Raw genomic sequence first — 17,864 nt, forward strand, 5'->3', positions numbered from 1 at the left:
GCAGGACAGGAGCAAAGCCAGACAGCTTTTCTGTGGAGCAGGGAATGGGGACAGTGCCCGGAGGGTGGGCAGAGGGTCGTTCTCAGTATGGGAGAAATACCTGCATGTACATATGCTGGAGAAAATGGCCCAGAAGAGAGGGAGACATAGGTGTGGCTTGGGAGCGAGGGGAGACTAGCTGGAGCCCTGCCCGGAGCGGGCGGAGGGGCCGCCTGGCGGGGTGTCTGTAGTAACAGGCAGGCAGATGCTGGTGGGTGGGCAGACCTGGCGGCGGCATCTGTGGAAGCTCCTTTGGGTGGCTTCATTTTTTCAGTGGAAAAGGAAGCGAGGTCATCAGCTGTGAGTAGGGGTGGGGGAGGAGGTGCTGGGAGGTTGAGCAGGGAGGAGAAAGTGTGAAGTCATTTTCTAGGTGCGGGTGAGGGAGGGAGCGGAGCAGGGAATGTGGTAGACTCTCTGGCAGAGGGCACTTCTAGCACAGGGCCATCAGGCCCTGCTGTGTGCCTGGCCAAGAACTGGGGCCCTGAGCACAAGGAGCAGACACAGCTCTTGCACCCAAAGAGCACCCCGTGTACCGTAGAGCTAGGACAGGAGGGCTTCTGACCCACTAGGAGGTCGTGGAGGGCTTCTTGGAGGAGGTGAATTGAATGAACCAAAGAGCAAGGAAAGGGATGTTCTGAGCAGGAGGGGCAGCATGTGCAAAGGCCCAGGGGTGACCCTACAGCTGCTCCGTCCACCTGCCCAGGTTACCCTGTCCCCAAGCACCCCCAGGTCTGCCCACCCACTGAGGGCTCATAGGCCACAGTGCCTCCAGCTCCCAGCACACGGTTCTACCTTGCAGAGAGGGGGCAGCAGGAGCAGGGCTGAAGCCACCTGATAAGATGAGGCTGGATGAAACGTTTCCTACAGCATCTCCATCTCCTGCCCCTGGGCAGGAGGAGCAGTGGAGCAGCTATGTCACTGGGCAATGGGGAGGGAGGCAGGGATGGTTCCCCTGGATGACCTTGGTCAGCAGACTAGGAGAGAACAGGACCTGGGTAGACTTGGAGTTTGAGGAGTCCCTGCCCCCATCCGGTCCTCCTGGCTGCAGATGCACAGGCCAGCACTGTGAAAATCCCCTCCCCAGTACACACACACATGCACACACATGCACATGCACCACCGTCCTCAGGGACTGTCGTACAACAGCCTGGTGCCATGGTGGCAGCGTCCAGAGTCCCCATCTCCGGGCATGTGGTATTGCTGGTGAAGTCACTGCAGAGTCAGCCAAGGGGCTGCCCGGGGCCTGGGCAGGAGAGTCTGAGCCACAGAGCAGTACCAGCCAGATGCCCAGAACTGCTTTCCTCCAAGGAGATGCTCACAGGCCCGACAGGAAGCAGGAAGGGCTGTCATGTGGGACATTTGTCGTGTGTCATGCCCCTGACCTTGACCCTGCACAGATGGCTAACCTCTTGGCTCCAGCCTCTGCCTCCGTCCAGCTGGCAGTGATCTGCCCTCCCGATGGCTGGGCCTCGTTGCCGTCACGATGTGTGGGAGACGGTTCAGTGAATAGTATAAAGGGCTGTGATTTGCACTGAAGTCTGGCATCTCAGTGTGCAGGGAAGAGCAGCGGGCCCGGTGCTGAATCCTGCAAGGGCTGTGTGACCGCATGGCCATGGGCCTCAGTTTACTCATCTATAATATGGGTGTGGGGCACACCTCCCTTACAGAGGAGTCTGAGACCAGATGAGTGGGTTTGTGTGGGCACCTGGGGCTAGGCAGGCCCTCAGCAGGTGCTGGAGGTGTTGGTTGACCATTCATGCCCAACTGCCCCTCAAGAGAGGTCCAGAGTGGGCTCCCGATGGGGACACAGAGAATGGAATCAGCGCGGCAGTGATGAAGTTCAAGGGACTTGAATAGAGAGAGACTGTTCTGAGACACAGAAAAGTGGTGGCCACCGAGCATGAGGGGGCTCTCAGCGGGGACGTGAAGATCTTGTCCCAAGGCCAGGGTCACCTTGGCCAAGGCAGCCCATTGGTGGTAGCTCGGAGGGTGGCACCATGGCCTCTGCCTCTGCCAGGCACTGCCCTTGACCTTGGGAGCTGGCAGCAAGTCCCTGTGACCACGAGCCTGAGTTCCAGGGAGTTGGCTGCTGGGGCTATGTGAGAGGCTGGTGGGGGCGGGGGGCACCACTCCTCACTGGAACTGCAGGGGAGGAAGGAGAGTTTGGGGGCTTTTCTGGCCACCCCCATTGATCCAACCCCAAAGTCGGCCCGGGGATATAAAAATACAGCAGACCTTGCAGCCCCGGGACAAGAACAGCTCCACTTCTCCACATGTTTCTGCAGCTGTTCATGCAACACGTGCTGCTGGGCACCGGCTCTGTGTGGACATGGCGCTGGGCATGGGGGACAGTCGGTGAAGGGGGTCCCATGGGACGGCCGTCAGGGAACCAAGTCATTGTCCCCTCTGGAATGAGATACAGCTAGGGGAAGGCAGGCTGTCCCCGGAGGCTGAGGCCTGAGGGAGGAGGAGGGGTGGGCCCAGAAACAGTCCAGAGAGAAGGCTCCTGGCAGAGGGGACAGTAAGGACAAAAGCCCAGAGGTGAGAAGGAAGGGGGTCAGGGTGACTCATGCCCAGCCTGAAGGCCAGCGTGCTGGAGTGGAGCCAGCGCAGGGCGAAGGTGGGCAGCAGTAGGTCTGAGGGGACAGAGACTTGGGGTGAGGAATCTCGGGGAATTTGCCCAGAGGCGGGGCACGGTCTGGCTGGGTTTCGTGACCTGCAGTTTGGACAAGGGGCGCCCACGTGGAGCAGGAAACTGGGAACAGGGCACACAGCGATGAACAGTACAGCGCCTCAGCCCCGATAATGCTCCCTGCCAAGGGAGCAGGAACTGGTCCCCACCCGGGGCAGGCCGGGGCAGGCTGGGGTGTCAGGGTCCCCTACCAGGCCCTGGATGGGGAGGAGTTAACCTGAGTGGGAGGGAGGGAGTGCCATCCTGGTAGAGGGGACACGGGGACAAAGTCACCAAGATGAGAAGCTGCCTGCAGCATGTGAAGAATGACAAGCAATTTGGTGTTGCTGGAGCATGACTGTGGGGGCCGGGGCTGGAGCCTGAGCTCAGAAAGCGGGTGCAAGGACGGGCCGTGTCATGGGGGTGCCACAGGGACGCGGGGCCCTGCCTGACTGGGGGCTCCTGGCACCTGGGAGCTGGTAGGCAGACCCTCCTTCAGCTCAGCCCCACCCCATCACCATAGCCCACCAGAGCTGGGAGCTGCTGGCCCGGCAGGGAGCATCTTTGCCCTCAATAACCACGCTGACACTGCAGAGCAGGGAAGGATGTCCCCCTGACCCCTAGGGTCATTTGTCCTTCCTCCCCTGTGCCCAGCACAGCATCACAGGCATCAGGGGGATCTCATCCTGACCGCAGACTTGCTGTGTGATCTTGGGAGAGTTGCTTAACCTCTCTGGGCCCCAGGGTTATCTCTTGGAAGAGGTGCTCCCCCGCCACAGGCTGTAAATGAGAATTTGCGTCAAAATAAGAATGGTTGTTAGTGATCAGTGCCCTGTAGGTGACCAGAGGCAGAGTCTGAGTCAAGTCCCAGCCATGCCCCCAATTACCCGTGCTTCCAGACAAGCCCCACCCCTTCCCTGAACCTCAGTTTCCCCCAGGGTGCCAGCCTCCCTTCCACTCTTCTGAGAACCCACCTGCCAGGAGCCCCCTGTGGATGGGCCTTCTTGGGTGGGCACTGGCTGGCAAGGGCTGGGAGGTGGAATGCCCTGGGAATCGATGGCCTCAGTCCAGCCACCAAGGGCAGACTGGGTCTCTGGCTGCTCCCACAGGAACCGGCCCATCCTGCCCCTGCTCTCTGTTCACTTAGCAGCACTGGGGTCATTGGCCGAGGGTGGACCCTGGGTCTGGAATTCCAAAGTCCGGTTCGAACAGCGACCAAGCCACTTGCCCCTCCTCCACCCCTCTCCACCGTGTCCTGGGTCTGGCAAGCAGATCAGCCCTGGAGACCAGGACCAAGGGCATAGATGAGCCAATGGGAGCTCACAGAGGTGGTGATTGATGTGCAGCTCACAGCCCAGGGCCCCACCCCTGCCATGCCCCACCCACACCATGCCCCACCCGCCAGCCTGTCAAATGAACACTGTAAACCTTTTTTGCGGGGAGGGAGGGGGCAAAATTGATCTTTAGTAAATTTTTTTCTGATTTTTCGTTCTACTGTAGTTGAAATACCACAAATCCAGAAACGTATAAAAGAAAACATTTTAATTGCCTAGAATCTCACCACCCACCCGTAATAACATGAACATTTCTTTTCCTTCCGTGGTTTTGCGGTGCCATCGCTATGCAGTTATTTTGTAAGTGGGGTTGTGCTGCTCTTCCTCTTCACACACACGCTTGACCGTGTCGCTCGCTAGGTGTTCTCTGGAAGCCTGACATCTGGGGCAGCATCCTCCCATCAGATTTCCGCTTTGGCTCCAGGGCCAGCAAGGCCACTGGGAGTGTCCCTGGAGAGACCCCAGGGAGGGGTGATGACCAAGCGGACGCGTGGCTACAGTGCTGATGTGTATCTCTTTGCCCCTCAGCAGGGCAGTGCTGTGGGGCTGGGTCGGGCCACACCCGTCCGTCCCACCCACCGCCCAGTGCAGACAGGCCATGAGCAGAACTGGTGAGAAGGGGTCGCAGGACGGGTCCTGTCCTGGACCCCTAACATCCACTAGGTCCCACAGCCTCCAGGACACCCCACCAACTGTCCACACACATCAGCACATCACAACCTTCCTACAGAGGTTGGGGCTAGGATCACACTGTCCCTCCATCCACCTCCCAGGCTCTCTGACCAATGGGTCCCGCAAGAAAGGAACGGTAGCCAGACAGCAGGGGTCTGGAGCTGGGGGGTGCCTGCCCACCAGGACTCCCTTCTGAGGCCGAGATGACGGGTGAAGGCCTGTAGGTGGGGACCCTTCCACTGGTGGGACTCGGTGCCACCGGTGAGCTCAGGCAGGTGCACGGCTGGGAGCCCCTCCCTGCTTCCTACACTCCCACCCCCACCCCCCGATAACAGGGACTTCTCCCACCAGGGGGGGCGACCCCCCAGCTCTCCGAGACCACATGCCCTGGCGGGCCCAGCGCAGCCCAGGTCCCCGCTCTGAGCAGCTCTGTCCTCTCCGCCCACAGGCTGCGCAGCCCTTGGGTGCCCTCGTGCCTTGGGCAGCCCCGCGTCCTGCAGGGCCGGCTGGCCAGGTCCTCGCCCTCGCTCTGGGACAGGTAACACACCTGTTGTCTCCCCGGCTCCTCGGTGTCTCCGCATCTGTCCCCAGACGTCCATCCCGTGTCTGCGTCAACTCCCCTGAGAAGAGGCCCAAAGAAGGGAAGGTGCCGGCTGCCAGCGCATCCTCGCCGCTGTTCCTGGGCACGTCATCTTGGAGGGGAGGCCCTCTTGCCCACACAGCCCAGCCAAGGGCTCAGCCCTTGGGCTCTGACCTTCACTGAGTGGCCGGAGGGGCTCCTGGTGGAAGGCAGTGGGCTTCCTCCAGGCCCCACTCTCTACCGAGGGAACTCATCTTTCTTCCCTGGAAGGTGGGAAAGCCTTCCAGGGGCTTCCCAAGGGCAATTGGGGAACCAAGAAGCACCTACCCACCCACACACACACACACCCTGCCAAATTAGATCAGACTTGCCAGGACACAGGTCAAATCTAGATGACCTCTCCAGGCTGAAGTCTGAGCAGGGCTTCTGGAGCCCCCCACCCCCACCCCAGGCAGGAGGGGGGCCCTGATCTGAGGGCAGGGCATCAAGGACTCTCACACCTTCCCTGTGCTTCTGTTAAGGGGTTGTTTCCAGACACCTGGCCCACGCCAACTTCACAGAGAGGAGGCAGAAGCCCCCAAGCCCCAGGCTCCTGAGCAACCCCTAATGGGGGCTGCCTCTGGCATCATCCCCTGGTGGTTCTGATGACCCAGGGTGGGTGCTGTCTTGTGGGGGTGCACACATCCCCGTTTCACAGATGTGCATACTGAGGTCAGGCAGGGCTTGGATGAGTACCCTGAGAGAGAAAGCCAGGAAAGGATGGTGGCACCACCCAGGTGACAGAAGATCTCAGGGTGCCCAGCCCAGGGCCCTTCTTGGACCAGCCAGAGCTCCTGAGTAGGTGATGGCCAGGACTGGTGACAGGCACTGAGGGGTGAGAACAAGACTGGGCATGACAGGGGACGGAGCATAGCTGTGCCCTTCGCAGGGGTAGGGAGCGCAGAAGGCAGAGAGGGGTCAGCACTGGGTGCACTGGACATGAGGTGACTGGAGGCCATCTGGGAGGAGAGAGAGGTGGGCGGCTGGACATGAGGTGTGGAGCCCTGGGGAGAGGCCCAGGCTGCAGATGGGGCCGGGGGTAGGTCGTGTGTGGCTGGGTGTGGAGGATATTCAGCCTGAGATGTGCAGTGGGGGCAAGGGTCGGCCTGGGCCACGGAGCTGGAGCAGCAGAGATGTGGAGAGACACGGTGGGGCACCGGGCGGGCGCTGCTGCGACTGAGGGGCCAGGGAGTTGCGTCCAGGGCCAAGGCCCTGGGGCCTGCAGCAATGAGCAGGGACCGGGAGGGGCTGAGTCAGGGGCCGGGGGCTGCTCTGGTGGGTGAATGTGAGGGGTTCAGGGAGTGTGGGCACAGTATTTGAGGGGTGGTGGGACAGAGCCGCTCAGTACGTCTGTTGGGCCATCCAGAGGCCAAGGGTAAACTGAGGCTGGGGCTGGCCGGCTGGATAAAGCTGGTTGCCTCATGAGCGGGCGGTCCCTGCCCAAACGCCCCCCGGGGGGGCTCGGCTCTGCTCGGAGCCCACCCGCAGCCCTGCCATGTTTTCCTCCTACACGCGCCTCGTTGATGAACCTGTTCCCCTGTTCACTGTCTGTCTCCCCTCAAGACTATAAGCTCCATGGGGCGGGGGCCATGTTTGTCTTATTGGCTGCTGTGAGGCACCGAACAGGGAGGGGCAGGGCAGGAGAGGAAGGAAGGACGGTGACGGGGGCAGAGGGTCACAGGGTGGTACAACTGGGTCACTTTAGAAGTGGACAGTGCGTGTGGCAGGGTCTAAGCTGTGGCTGCAGGGTAGCCAACAACCAGGAAGGAAGGGTGCTGGCTCTGAGAGGTGGCGGACAGGGGCTCTAGTGTCCACAGGGGCACTCTCACCTCTTCCCGAGGGTGCAGACCCCACCTGTACCCTGTGATTAAGGGCTGTGGAGGGACCTGCAGCCCCAGCAGGACAACTGACTTCAGGGGCTGCTGCTCCACCCCCACACCTGACCCCCACGCCTGCAGAGGGCCCTGGATGATGCAGGAAAGCCCCTAGGAAGCTCACCAACCCACTGGCAAGAAGGGTCTGGACCAGGGCAGTCTAGGATCTGTAGCTGCAGGGCGCTCAGGGCGAGGCAGTCAGGCGTGCTGCCTGGAGGAGGCAGCCGGACCTGCCTAGGCAGCCGCAGGCACTCTGCCACTGGGTTCCCCCCTCGCTTGTCACTCTGCATCTTCTTCCTTGAGGGCCAACTCTTGGGAGGACCTGCCCCTCCTGAGTTTCTCAAAACATAGGCAATTTTTCATTTTTATTTATTTTTAAAAATGTAGACCTGGGCAGGAATCCAGGAATGCTTAATCGAGGTTTGCTGGGTGTGCACCTATGGTAACATGTGTCGTTTACACACAGGGCCAAGACTGAAACTCACTCTGCCCCAGGGGGTGGGGGAAGCCTCCTGCGCGCCCACAGCAAACCCACCAGAAGTTACCATCCAAAAAGTCTTGGCTCCAGATAGTCCCCTGGGGGAAGTTGTGCTTGTTTCCGCAACCAATTGGCCCATTTGGGCCCTCACTCCAACCTGGGCACCTCTCTGGAACCAGGGCTTTGTGTCCACTGGGCAAGATAGGGACAGTCAGAGGTGGATTGGGGATGTGTGGCGGGGACCAGAGCCAGGTCTGTGTGACTGCAGGACCCCTGTTCACCCCATGACACCAGGCAGGAGTTCACCTGCGGGCTGGGCTGCACCACTCCGGGCTTCTTTGGGACTGTAGCGCAGGGGGTGACGGGGGCCAAGTTCAGGGGGAGACGAGGACCAAGTTCAGGGGGTGACGGGGGCCAGGTGCACACCCAAAGCACTGAACAGCAGCTCGAATCTTAGCTCCACTTGTGGCTAACACTCAGCAGAACTCCCCTGGTGCCCCTCACCCACCGCGCAGCTGTCCCTTCCCTGCAGAATCAGCCTTCTCGGCTATTAAAGGTGAGTCCTCCCCTCTCTGCCCCCGCTGCGTGCTCAGCCAGTCAGAGGAAAGGCGCCTCAGGTCAGCACGTGGTTAGGTGCTTTCTGGGTGCTGGGTGGCTGCCAACAAGCGGTTGTGGCCCCTGCCCTAATGGAGTTCATGGCTAGTCCTGTGGGTGTGGCCACCACATCTGCCACTCCTGCCTTGTGCCCAACTGTAGCTCAAGTGAATTGATGGCATGTGGCTCGGAGGGTGAATCATCCCGTGTCTCTGTTTCCTGAGCTTGGGGACTCAGCATCCTGGGGTCCCAGAGGAACCCTCAGTCTGTGGGGAAAATAGAGCCTCAAGAGCCAGGCCTGGATCTGGAAGGCTTCCTGGAGGAAGGAAGACATGAGCAGGCCAGTTTTCTGAGTATCTGATGTTCTGTGCAGCTAGCTGGACACTGCGATGGATGCTGCCTAGGCGTGAGGCATCGGGGTCTATCCTCTCCCCGGCCCAGAAGTCGCTCAGCCTGCTGGGGCCAGACAGCCAGTTTTGGGACGGGAGGTCAGGTCTAGGGTGTGGCACTGCCCCCTCTGGGCCTCAGCGGCCGCACCCAGCACTGTGGAGGAACAAAAGTGGGGGCCTCGGTAAGCTGTTCAGTCTTTAGGTCGGCTCCCAGACCGAGCGACTGGGCGCTGAAGGGCGCTCTTCAAACCAGGGTCCCTTAAGCCGCCCCAGACACTCCCCCCGCCCCCCACCCCTATGCCAGACTTGCTCAGTCAGAGACCCTGACCCCAGAGGCTGTAAGCCTCCAGTGCCGCCCGAGCGGGGGGGGGGGGGGGCGCGTGTGCGGTGCGTGTGCGCGAGCGCCTGCGTGCGTCGGTGCGGCCGGGCGCCCCCGGTGCGCACCCCCCCGCGCCCGAGCTCAGCGCCGCGGCCCGGCCCGCCGCCGCGTGTCGTTGCAGCGCGCTGCAGGAGCAGAAGGGCGAGCTGCGCAAGCGGCTGTCCTACACCACGCACAAGCTCGAGAAGCTCGAGACCGAGTTCGACTCCACGCGCCACTACCTGGAGATCGAGCTGCGCCGCGCGCAGGAGGAGCTGGAGAAGGTCACAGAGAAGCTGCGCAGGTACGGGGGCGGGGCCGGGGACCGGCGGCGGGGCGGGGCCGGGGCGGGGCGGGGCGGGGCCGGGGACCGGCGGCAGGCCGCCGAGCTGTTAACCCCATTTGAGGGCGGGGAGTCCAAGGATCAGTGGGGACAAAGCTTTTCCAAAGTTCCACTTTGTGCCAAGAGCTACCAAATGAGGAGCCGAACCTGGGTCTGTCTACTGCCAGGAACAGGCTTCCCGCCCAGGCACATCTCCATCCACTACTCATTCCTTGTCTCGTGTTTATTTGGTGGGGCAGCAGCTTGACACAGAAGCAGTGGTCTCCAGACCCAGACTGGTCCACCAGGGGCCCAGCCACTGTTGCCTGGGTCTCTGATAGGAAAGCAATGTCTGGCCCTGGAGATGAACGAGCATTTAGGAACAGTTCCCTTGAGAAGCACAGCCACGAGTGAAGTGTCAGGCAAGGTGTGCAAGTCGCTGAGCAATTTCTCCCTTAAAAACGAAACTTCTGCAGACATCGTTCTGCACATTAAACACATAAAAAGGATATTTTTCTAAAAAATATTACACACTTTCCCGCCTTCCTTTAGGAAGAATGTAAAGAAAACGCAAACTGCTGTTGGCTTGGTTAGTTTTAAATATTTATAGAGCATTGAATTTCCAGTCGGGCCATTTGTCCCTTACCACTTAAGCACCTCTAGCCTCAGTTTCCCCATTGGCAAGACAAGGGCAGTAACACTACACACAGGTGGTCATGAGGATCGACACTGCCATCCACCGTCACAGCGCAGGGCAGCAGTGGATTCCCACCCGACACCTGACTCCCCCTCAGCCTCTTCCAGGGGAACCATGTCTTATTCACTGTGTGTCTCCACCACTCACCCCAGGCCCATCACATAGTCTGTTCCCTGCTAACCTGCTATTGAACTATCAACCCCTTAGCCAGGCTTGTAAGGACTGTGTGTAAAATGTGCGTTAATGGGCTCTGAGTGAGGACCCGACAGAGTCGCTTGTGAGTAGCCTCCCCATCTCATCGGCAGGGGCCTTCAGCCCCGGCCCAGGAAAGTTAGCTTAAAGCAGATGTTCCCTTCTGTGTGCAGAGGAGCAGTTAGACCGGCGTGGGGCCTGTGTTCAGCCTTCAGTGGGCTGTGTGGCTCTAAGGGCCACAGGGAGGGGCAGGCCCGGCCTGGCACACAGTGACCTCACTGCCTCTGTTCCAGGATTCAGAGCAACTACATGGCACTGCAAAGGATCAACCAGGAGCTGGAGGACAAGCTGTACCGCATGGTGAGGGCGCGCCCCACCCTACCCCAGCACTCCCAGCCCTGGGCCCCCAGCTCTGGAACCGCTGTGGAGGCCAGTGGCCTGACTGTCATCCTCTTGCCTCTGCAGAGCTGGGCCACAGGCCTCATTTCCGCCCCTCCCCCCCCAACCCCTGGGGCTGGGCCAGTCCCATGCTTTTCTGCCCCCAACAGGAGGGTGCTCTCAACACAAGGGAGTTGTAGGTTCAGGGCTGCCCAGTGAGCCTCAGCATCAGGGTCTAGAGGCGTGTGAGTGGGGCAGTGGGAGAGGGGCATGCTCTGGGGATGGGCACCCAGCTCACGGGCCAGCCTAGACCCCAGACCTGGGAGGACACAGGCCCGAGTTCAGGCCCTGGGGTTCTGCCTCTCACGGGGACTCCCCACACACACCTTCCTGTGAGGAATAAAGGAGACCGTGTTGGTGCCTAACGTAGGGCAGGCAGAAATCCTAGAAGACCCTCCCCCGGGCAGCAAATGGGGAGGGACCTGGCGAGGCATCTGTTTGGAGAGGAATGGTGACGGGGGCCCCCGCGGTCCCCTCTGACTTTAAAGAGAAGCTTCTAGATCTGACCCTCAAGGTGGGGCAAGGGGGCTTCTGGAACTCCCCTTTCACTGAAAGAGGAGTTCCCTCTCTTTCTAGTTTGCTTACGATTAGAAAAATCACAAGCAGGTGTTCACCGCTTGCTTGTCAGAGAGCAGACAGGCCTGGGGCTGGGCTGGCTCCTCTTGGGACCCTGGAGAAGGACCCTTGCCTTTCTGAGCCTCAGTTTCCCAATCTGTGCAGTGAAAGCACAAGCCATCCTCACTCAGTCCTCAGCCCAGACTCCCAGGGGGCAAGACATCACTGTCCCCAAGGTGCAGATGAAAAACTGAGGCTCAGGGAGGCAGTGGCCTGCGGAGCGGGATTGGAACCTGGGTCAGTCTCTGCTCTTAGCCCTGCATCCCTTGGCCTCCAAACACCTCTTTATCGGCTGCAAGAGGGCTGATACAGGAGGCCAGAAGGAACCACTGGGCTGGAGCCCCAAGCCTTAGCTGACCGCTGACCATCTCCTGCCCATCCCACACTCCAGGGCCAGCACTACGAGGAAGAGAAGCGAGCTCTTAGCCACGAGATTGTTGCCCTCAACAGCCACCTGCTGGAGGCCAAGGTGACCATTGACAAGCTGTCGGAGGACAATGTGAGTGTTGGGCCATCCTGACCCTGAAGGGGAGGGCCCAGGGCTGAGTGAGGGCAGTCAGGACCTCAGGGAGTACCTGGGCAATCGGGAAGGACAGGGCTGCCCTCCCCTCCCTGAGATACACTGCCAAGGGTGTCCTGAAGACCCTTTGCTGGAAAGAAACAGGACTTGAGGTAGTGGGTGGGCACTGGGCACTGGGCCACATTATCCTGTTCGAGGCAGGGCTTCCTGACCCCAGGCTTAGGGCATGGCCACTCAGGACACCGGCCTTCCAGTGGGCATCAGAGCCACGTGGCTGCCCGTGGGTCCTGATTTCCAGGGCCCCGGTGAGCTAGGCCCCGCTGCCCTCCACGGCTGAGCACACACTCACTCATTAGCATCTGCTCCTTGCCAGACCCTGCAAGGCTCTGACAGTAACGGGGTGAACAACACAGGCTAACAAGTTCTCTGCCCACCTGGACTTTACACCTGAGTGGAGAAGACAGACACTAAACAGAACCCATACGCACACTCTGTAGTGAGTTAGGAGTGCTCAGTGCTGCAGAGGAAAATACAGCAGGGACGGTGCCGGGAGTCGCCAGCTGCAGGGCTGGCGAGTGTCAGTAGGGTGCTTCTGGAGGAGGGTGCTGGAGCCAAGACCTGAAGGAGACCAGGGAGCCAGCCACAATGGGGCCTCGGGGAGGGGTGTCCCTTTCCAGCAGGAGGAGCCGCCGCGGCAAAGGTGCGGCTGGGTAAGTTGAGGAAGAGCAGAGACCAGGGCGGGCTCTTGCAGGGAGGAGCGGCCCAGTGTCTGAGGTCCAAGAGATGACAGGAGGCCCTGCTGTGTCGTCTCCTGTAGGAGCCTGGGTTTTATTCTGAGTGAAATAGGGAGCAGTTTAAGATTCTTGATCAGAGAGGTAGCCTGACTGGACTCACACTCTTACTGGGCTCACGTGGCCTCTGTGCTGACAGACTGGGGACGGGGCCGTGAGTAGGCAGAGACAACAATCCGGATGACAACGGACGATGGTGGCTCCACCACGATGGCGGCCGTGGGAGGGGGGGCTTGGAGTCTGGTGATATTTTGAAGATGGAGCCAAAGTGACTGACCAAGATTTGGGATGTGGGATGTGAGAGGAAGAAGTGGGTCCAGCCTGGCAGCAGGGGTCAGAGCCTGCAGGAGGAGAGACCTGCCAGCTCATGGGCTGGGGCCTCCCAGGGGAGGAGTAGAAGCATGGGGTTGGAGCCCTGCCCTGGACATCTAAGTGGAGGTGCGGCAGGTGGGAGATGGCGGAGCAGCGCACGCAGAGCAGGGGTTATGCCCCGGGACCGGGCAGCGCTCAGAAGGCTGTTAACAACTCAGTGGCAGATCTGGTGCCAGCAGTAGCCAGTCTGGGGCCTCACAGGGGGTCAGTTCTCAGCTCTCAGCCAAGTGAGCCCTTGTAAGGATGCATTGAGGGAGAGGGGGACCTGGGTTCCCTCCACTGTGCTGGCCAGGCTGGGGGCACCAACCTCAGTACAGAAGGTGGAGGTGCGGGAGCCTCCAGGACCAGGGTGGGGGCGGCAGGCACGCCTACACCTTCAACAGCTCACCTGAGCTGCAGGACACCTGGTCCTGGCTGAGCTGAGACTGTGGGAGCAGGTGGATTTCAGGGCCTGTCAGCGGGCCCTGGACTCCCCCTGAACCCCTGTGGCGGAGGCCCCCTGGCTGGGGGAAGAACAAAGGCCCAGCCACAGGCACATGCAACAGAGATTTTCCAAAGATGGAACCAAATCCCCTCTATTCCTACTGTTTGCATCTGTTTTCAGCTCAGGAGGCTGAGCTGGTCCCTGCCTGGACCTGGGGTCACACAGACTCTGCTCCCACTTGTCCTGACCCTTGACAGGCCCTGCAGCAACCCCGAGTTGCCAGGCCTGGATCTGAGCCGTGGGGGCCACAGGCTCACTCCTAATCCCCCTGCTGGGCTGGCACACCCCACTGACTTCTCTTTGGAAAAACTCGGGAGGCCAAGGGCAGGGATACCAGGCCCGGTGTCCATGCCTGGAGCCTCTGGGACTTCAGGGGACTTCGGGGGCCCTTCTACCACTGCCCCCACCTTGTGGGAGGTTCCTACCCGGGTCAGCAGCAGGACCCCCTGGCAGGGTGCCCTCCGTGCACCAGCAGCTACAGGTCAGAGCTGTGGGCCCCCGTTCTGCAGGCGGGAGTGTGAGGCCTGGAGAGGGTCCTGGTCCCGCCCACCTTGTAGTCCGCTCTGCCCGCCAGTGTCCATGTTGGCCACTGGGCGCGGGTCAGGGCGGCAGGGACCTTGGCAAGGGGCGAGCCTGAGCCAAACGGCTTCTCTTGTCTTTTAGGAGCTCTATAGGAAGGACTGCAATCTAGCGGCCCAGCTGCTGCAGTGCAGCCAGACCTACGGCAGGGTCCATAAGGTGTCCGAGGTAACGTGAGCCCCGCCCCAGCCAGGCCCACCGCTGCCCCCAGGACCGCTCAGGGCTCCTCACGTGCAGGTCCCACCCTGAGGGGAGGCGCTGGGCGAGCCGGAGCCCCTCTGGCCCTCCTCGCTCCTGCCGTGTCCTGGCCTTTCTGAGTGTGTGGTGGAGGGGCCTGGGGGCTGCTCCAGGGCCCCACCAGCTGAGCACTCAGTGGCCGAGTGACCCTGTGTGAGCCTCACAGAAACCCTGTGGTTTGGTTTGGGCCCAGTTACTGACAGTGCCATTTCAGAGATAAGAAAGGGTCACATGGGGTCACGCGAGGGTCACATGGCCAAGGCCACAGGGCGCACAGGACTTAGTGCTCCCACCCCAGCCAGGCTGCCCGCCCCCCGGCCCCACTCACTCCCCTCACCCAGGCCTTGTGCATGTCCCCTCTCCCTGAGCCTCGGCCACACCTGATACACTCACAAAATAGATCAAACAGTAGCAGGACGTCCCCCACAAGGCCCCACGTGCTCATGCGGAAACTGCTGGGCGCCTGGGCCTCAATCTTTGTTGCATCTGTTTCTGAGTCTGTCTTATTTGGGAGGACTTAGGCTGTACGATTAGGCAGGGGGTGTCCCCCAGAGACCCTGGGGCTGGGGAACAAGTCATCCCCTCGGTGGGAGACCCAAGAGGGGCCCAAGTCAGCCCCTGGTTCCAGCCTCCGGGCTCTGCGGGGCCCAGCTGGAGTGAGCCGGGGTCTGTGGGGGTGACCAGGGTCCTCTGGCACATCCCAGGAGCTTGTAAAATTCAGCGCCCTGGGCATCGGCTCCAGCTGGTGCGATTTCAGAAGTCCTGGGCAGATCCCTGTTTGTCCATCTGCCTGTCGATCAGTCTCAGCTGCCAGTCCGGGGCTGACTCTGACCCCTGTGCCTGCCCTCCCCTCCTCCTCGCGCCCATCCCACTCTAGCTGCCATCGGAATTCCAGGAGCGCGTGAGCCTGCACATGGAGAAGCATGGCTGCAGCCTGCCCGCCCCACTCTGCCACCCGTCCTACGCTGACAGCGTCCCAACATGCGTCATTGCCAAGGTGCTGGAGAAGCCTGACCCTGGCAGCTTGTCCTCCCAGCTGTCAGATGCCTCGGCTCGTGACCTGACCTTCCGCGACAGGGTGGAGAAGCCAGGCCCCCGGCCCCCCTACAAGGAGGACATCTACTGCAGTGACACGGCCCTCTACTGTCCCGAGGAGCGGCGGCGTGACCGGCGGCCCAGCGTGGATGGGCCGGTGGCCGACGTGGGCTTCCTGCGGGCCCAGAATTCCACCGACAGCGCGGCCGAGGAGGAGGAGGAGGCCGAGGCAGCCGCCTTCCCGGCCAGCTACCGGCACGAGGCCTTCCCGGGCTACGCGGGCTCGCTGCCCACATCCAGCTCCTACTCGAGCTTCAGCGCCACGTCGGAGGAGAAGGAGCACGCCCAGGCCAGCACACTCACTGCCTCGCAGCAGGCCATCTACCTGAATAGCCGCGATGAGCTCTTCGGCCGCAGGCCGCCCCCGGCCTATGAGAGCAGCCCGCGCTACGCCGCGGCCGCAGCCGCGGTGGCCGCCCCGCTTGAAGCCGAGGTGGCTCCAGGGTTTGCGCGGACTGTGTCGCCGTACCCGGCCGACTCCTTCCGCTTCCCGGTCTCCCCGGGCCCCCAGCCGGCCCTGATGCCCCCCAACTTGTGGAATCTGCGGGCCAAGCCGGGGTCAGCCCGGCTGGCCGGGGAGGATGTGCGCGGCCAGTGGCGGCCGCTGAGCGTGGAGGACATTGGCGCCTACCCCTTCCCGGCCGCCCCCCCTGCGGCCGCCGCCGCCGCCGCTGCCGCCGCCGCCGCGGGCCGCGCATCTCCCTGCAACTTCTCCGACCGCTACTTCGGGGGCGGGGGCAGCTCAGGCAACAAGGCTGAGGGCCGCGCCAGCCCTCTCTATGCCAGCTACAAGGCCGATAGCTTCTCAGAGGGTGATGACCTCTCCCAGGGCCACCTGGCCGAGTCCCGCTTCCTCCGGGCGGCCGGCGACCTGAGCCTCAGCCCTGGCCGCCCAGCCGACTCGCTGCCCAGCTACGCGGCCGGCGAGGGGGACCGGGAGAGGCTAGGGGTGCAGCTCTGCGGAGCGGGCGGCAGCCCCGAGCCCGAGCACAGCCCCCACAGCTCCAGGGACTCCTTGGAGCCCAGCTCCATGGAGGCCTCCCCAGAGATGCACCCCGCTGCCCGCCTCAGCCCCCAGCCGGCCTTCCCTCGGACTGGCGGCTCAGGGCTCAGCCGTAAGGACAGTCTCACGAAAGCCCAGCTCTATGGAACCCTGCTCAACTGAGCAGCCGCGTGCCAGCCTCGGCCACGGCCACGGCCACAGCCACCCCACACACCGGGTCCCGAGGGGTGCAGCCTCACCTCCCTGACCCCCAACCTCCCGGCCCCGCAAACAAGGACCCCTCTCCACCTAACCCAGTCGAGCCTAAGAGGGGGACCCCAACCCACGTGTCTCGTCCGCCCCCGCGCCACCACAGTGGAACGTTTTTCTCACGCCAACATCCTTCCCCACCTGAGATGAGCAGTCCCCCCTTTTATAAAGTGCAACTATTTTTATAGAGCAAAAGGGTCTTTCTTAATGCTCTCGGCCTCCAGCCCCCCGGATGGCAGCCTTGGCATGTTCAACATGAAGGGCCTTTATTTTCGGGTGAGAGCAAGTGGGGCCTGCCCCTTGGAGGGAAGGATGGTGTCCTGTGGAGACACCCCAGCAAGCTGGTGACAAGGGAACCCTGAAGCTCTGCCCACAAAGAGGGGAGCTGGAATGGGTGAAGGGATGTGAAACGTTTTCAGCTGTTCTTGCCGTGTGGCCGACCCCCCCCAAGCTCTCCTGTGGTCCGTAGTCCCGAGTGGGGCCGGTGCTCGCCCCCCAGTGTCCCGCTCCCCGGCACCACCTCGCTCTACCTCAGATGTAATGAGGCCCTCTGACTCCCAGTTTCTGTAGCTTGCTTTCTTGTTGTCTGTGATGCATGCCCTGTCTCAGTACTGTATTTTGCATTCATTAATAAAAGACATCGGTGGAAAGAATTTGGCTTTGGGTCATTTCTTCTCCCCATTGCCTTTGGATCTTGGGACGTGTGGCCCCAGATGTCCCACCTGTCCTCCCCTTCGTTAGCCGGGGTGGGCTCTGGCAGCGACACTCCTTCCTGCCCTGGAATGTTGTCGTCCAGTTTCTGAATTCTTCCATTGACTCAACCCACTAGACGTCATCGCTGCCCTTGGATACAGCATTCCTTACAGTCTCCCACATATGAGTACTCCCTCCTCCTTCCTGGCATCCTCAGCCTTGGCTCCTGCCTAAAGATGCCTTAGAATTTCCTTTAGTGCAGCTCTGCTGGTGACAAACTCCCACTTTTGTTTGTTTGTGTTTGTTTTTCCCTCTGAAGATGTCTTTATTTTGCCCCATTTCTGAAGGGTATTCTCACCGGGGAGCATGTGAGCGGGGGCCTCCTTCCCTCAGTGCACAGAGATGTCCCCTGGTTCCTGTTGGTGTGGGACTTGGTCTCGGTCCCTCCGGGAGCTGTTCCTTTGATGCTTATCTGTCTTTTCCTCTCCAAGATCTTCTGTTTGACTTTGGTTTTCTGCAGTTTCCCTGAGGTGTGTCTGGTGGATTTCT

The 17,864-nt window shown here is 61.3% G+C and overlaps 1 protein-coding gene and 1 long non-coding RNA gene across 7 annotated transcripts in view; one reads left to right on the top strand and one right to left on the bottom strand.

Annotated features, from left to right (window-relative positions):
• The window catches only part of BEGAIN (brain enriched guanylate kinase associated), a 46,545-nt gene extending 29,292 nt beyond the window's left edge, over nt 1-17,253 (top strand). For 3 of the 6 annotated variants that reach the window (XM_074365030.1, XM_074365031.1, XM_074365032.1), the window contains exons 3-8: nt 5,165-5,254; nt 9,171-9,332; nt 10,533-10,599; nt 11,684-11,791; nt 14,123-14,206; nt 15,153-17,252. In XM_074365030.1, coding sequence (XP_074221131.1) covers nt 5,165-5,254; nt 9,171-9,332; nt 10,533-10,599; nt 11,684-11,791; nt 14,123-14,206; nt 15,153-16,535 — 1,894 coding nt within the window. In that variant the 3' untranslated portion in view covers nt 16,536-17,252. Of the gene's footprint in view, nt 1-5,164; nt 5,255-8,693; nt 8,853-9,170; nt 9,333-10,532; nt 10,600-11,683; nt 11,792-14,122; nt 14,207-15,152 lie in introns of those variants that run through there. The other 3 variants (XM_074365034.1, XM_074365033.1, XM_074365029.1) reach the window with 3 other exon arrangements.
• On the bottom strand, nt 4,238-12,395 carry LOC141577872 (uncharacterized). Its single transcript, XR_012507389.1, has 2 exons — nt 9,271-12,395; nt 4,238-5,336 (listed from the first exon to the last, which is right to left on the bottom strand). It is a non-coding gene; the product is annotated as an uncharacterized LOC141577872 (long non-coding RNA).
• Nucleotides 17,254-17,864: the final 611 nt, after the last annotated feature.

Source organism: Camelus bactrianus, chromosome 6, assembly GCF_048773025.1.
Source record: "Camelus bactrianus isolate YW-2024 breed Bactrian camel chromosome 6, ASM4877302v1, whole genome shotgun sequence".
NCBI classification, from domain to species: Eukaryota; Metazoa; Chordata; class Mammalia; order Artiodactyla; family Camelidae; genus Camelus; species Camelus bactrianus.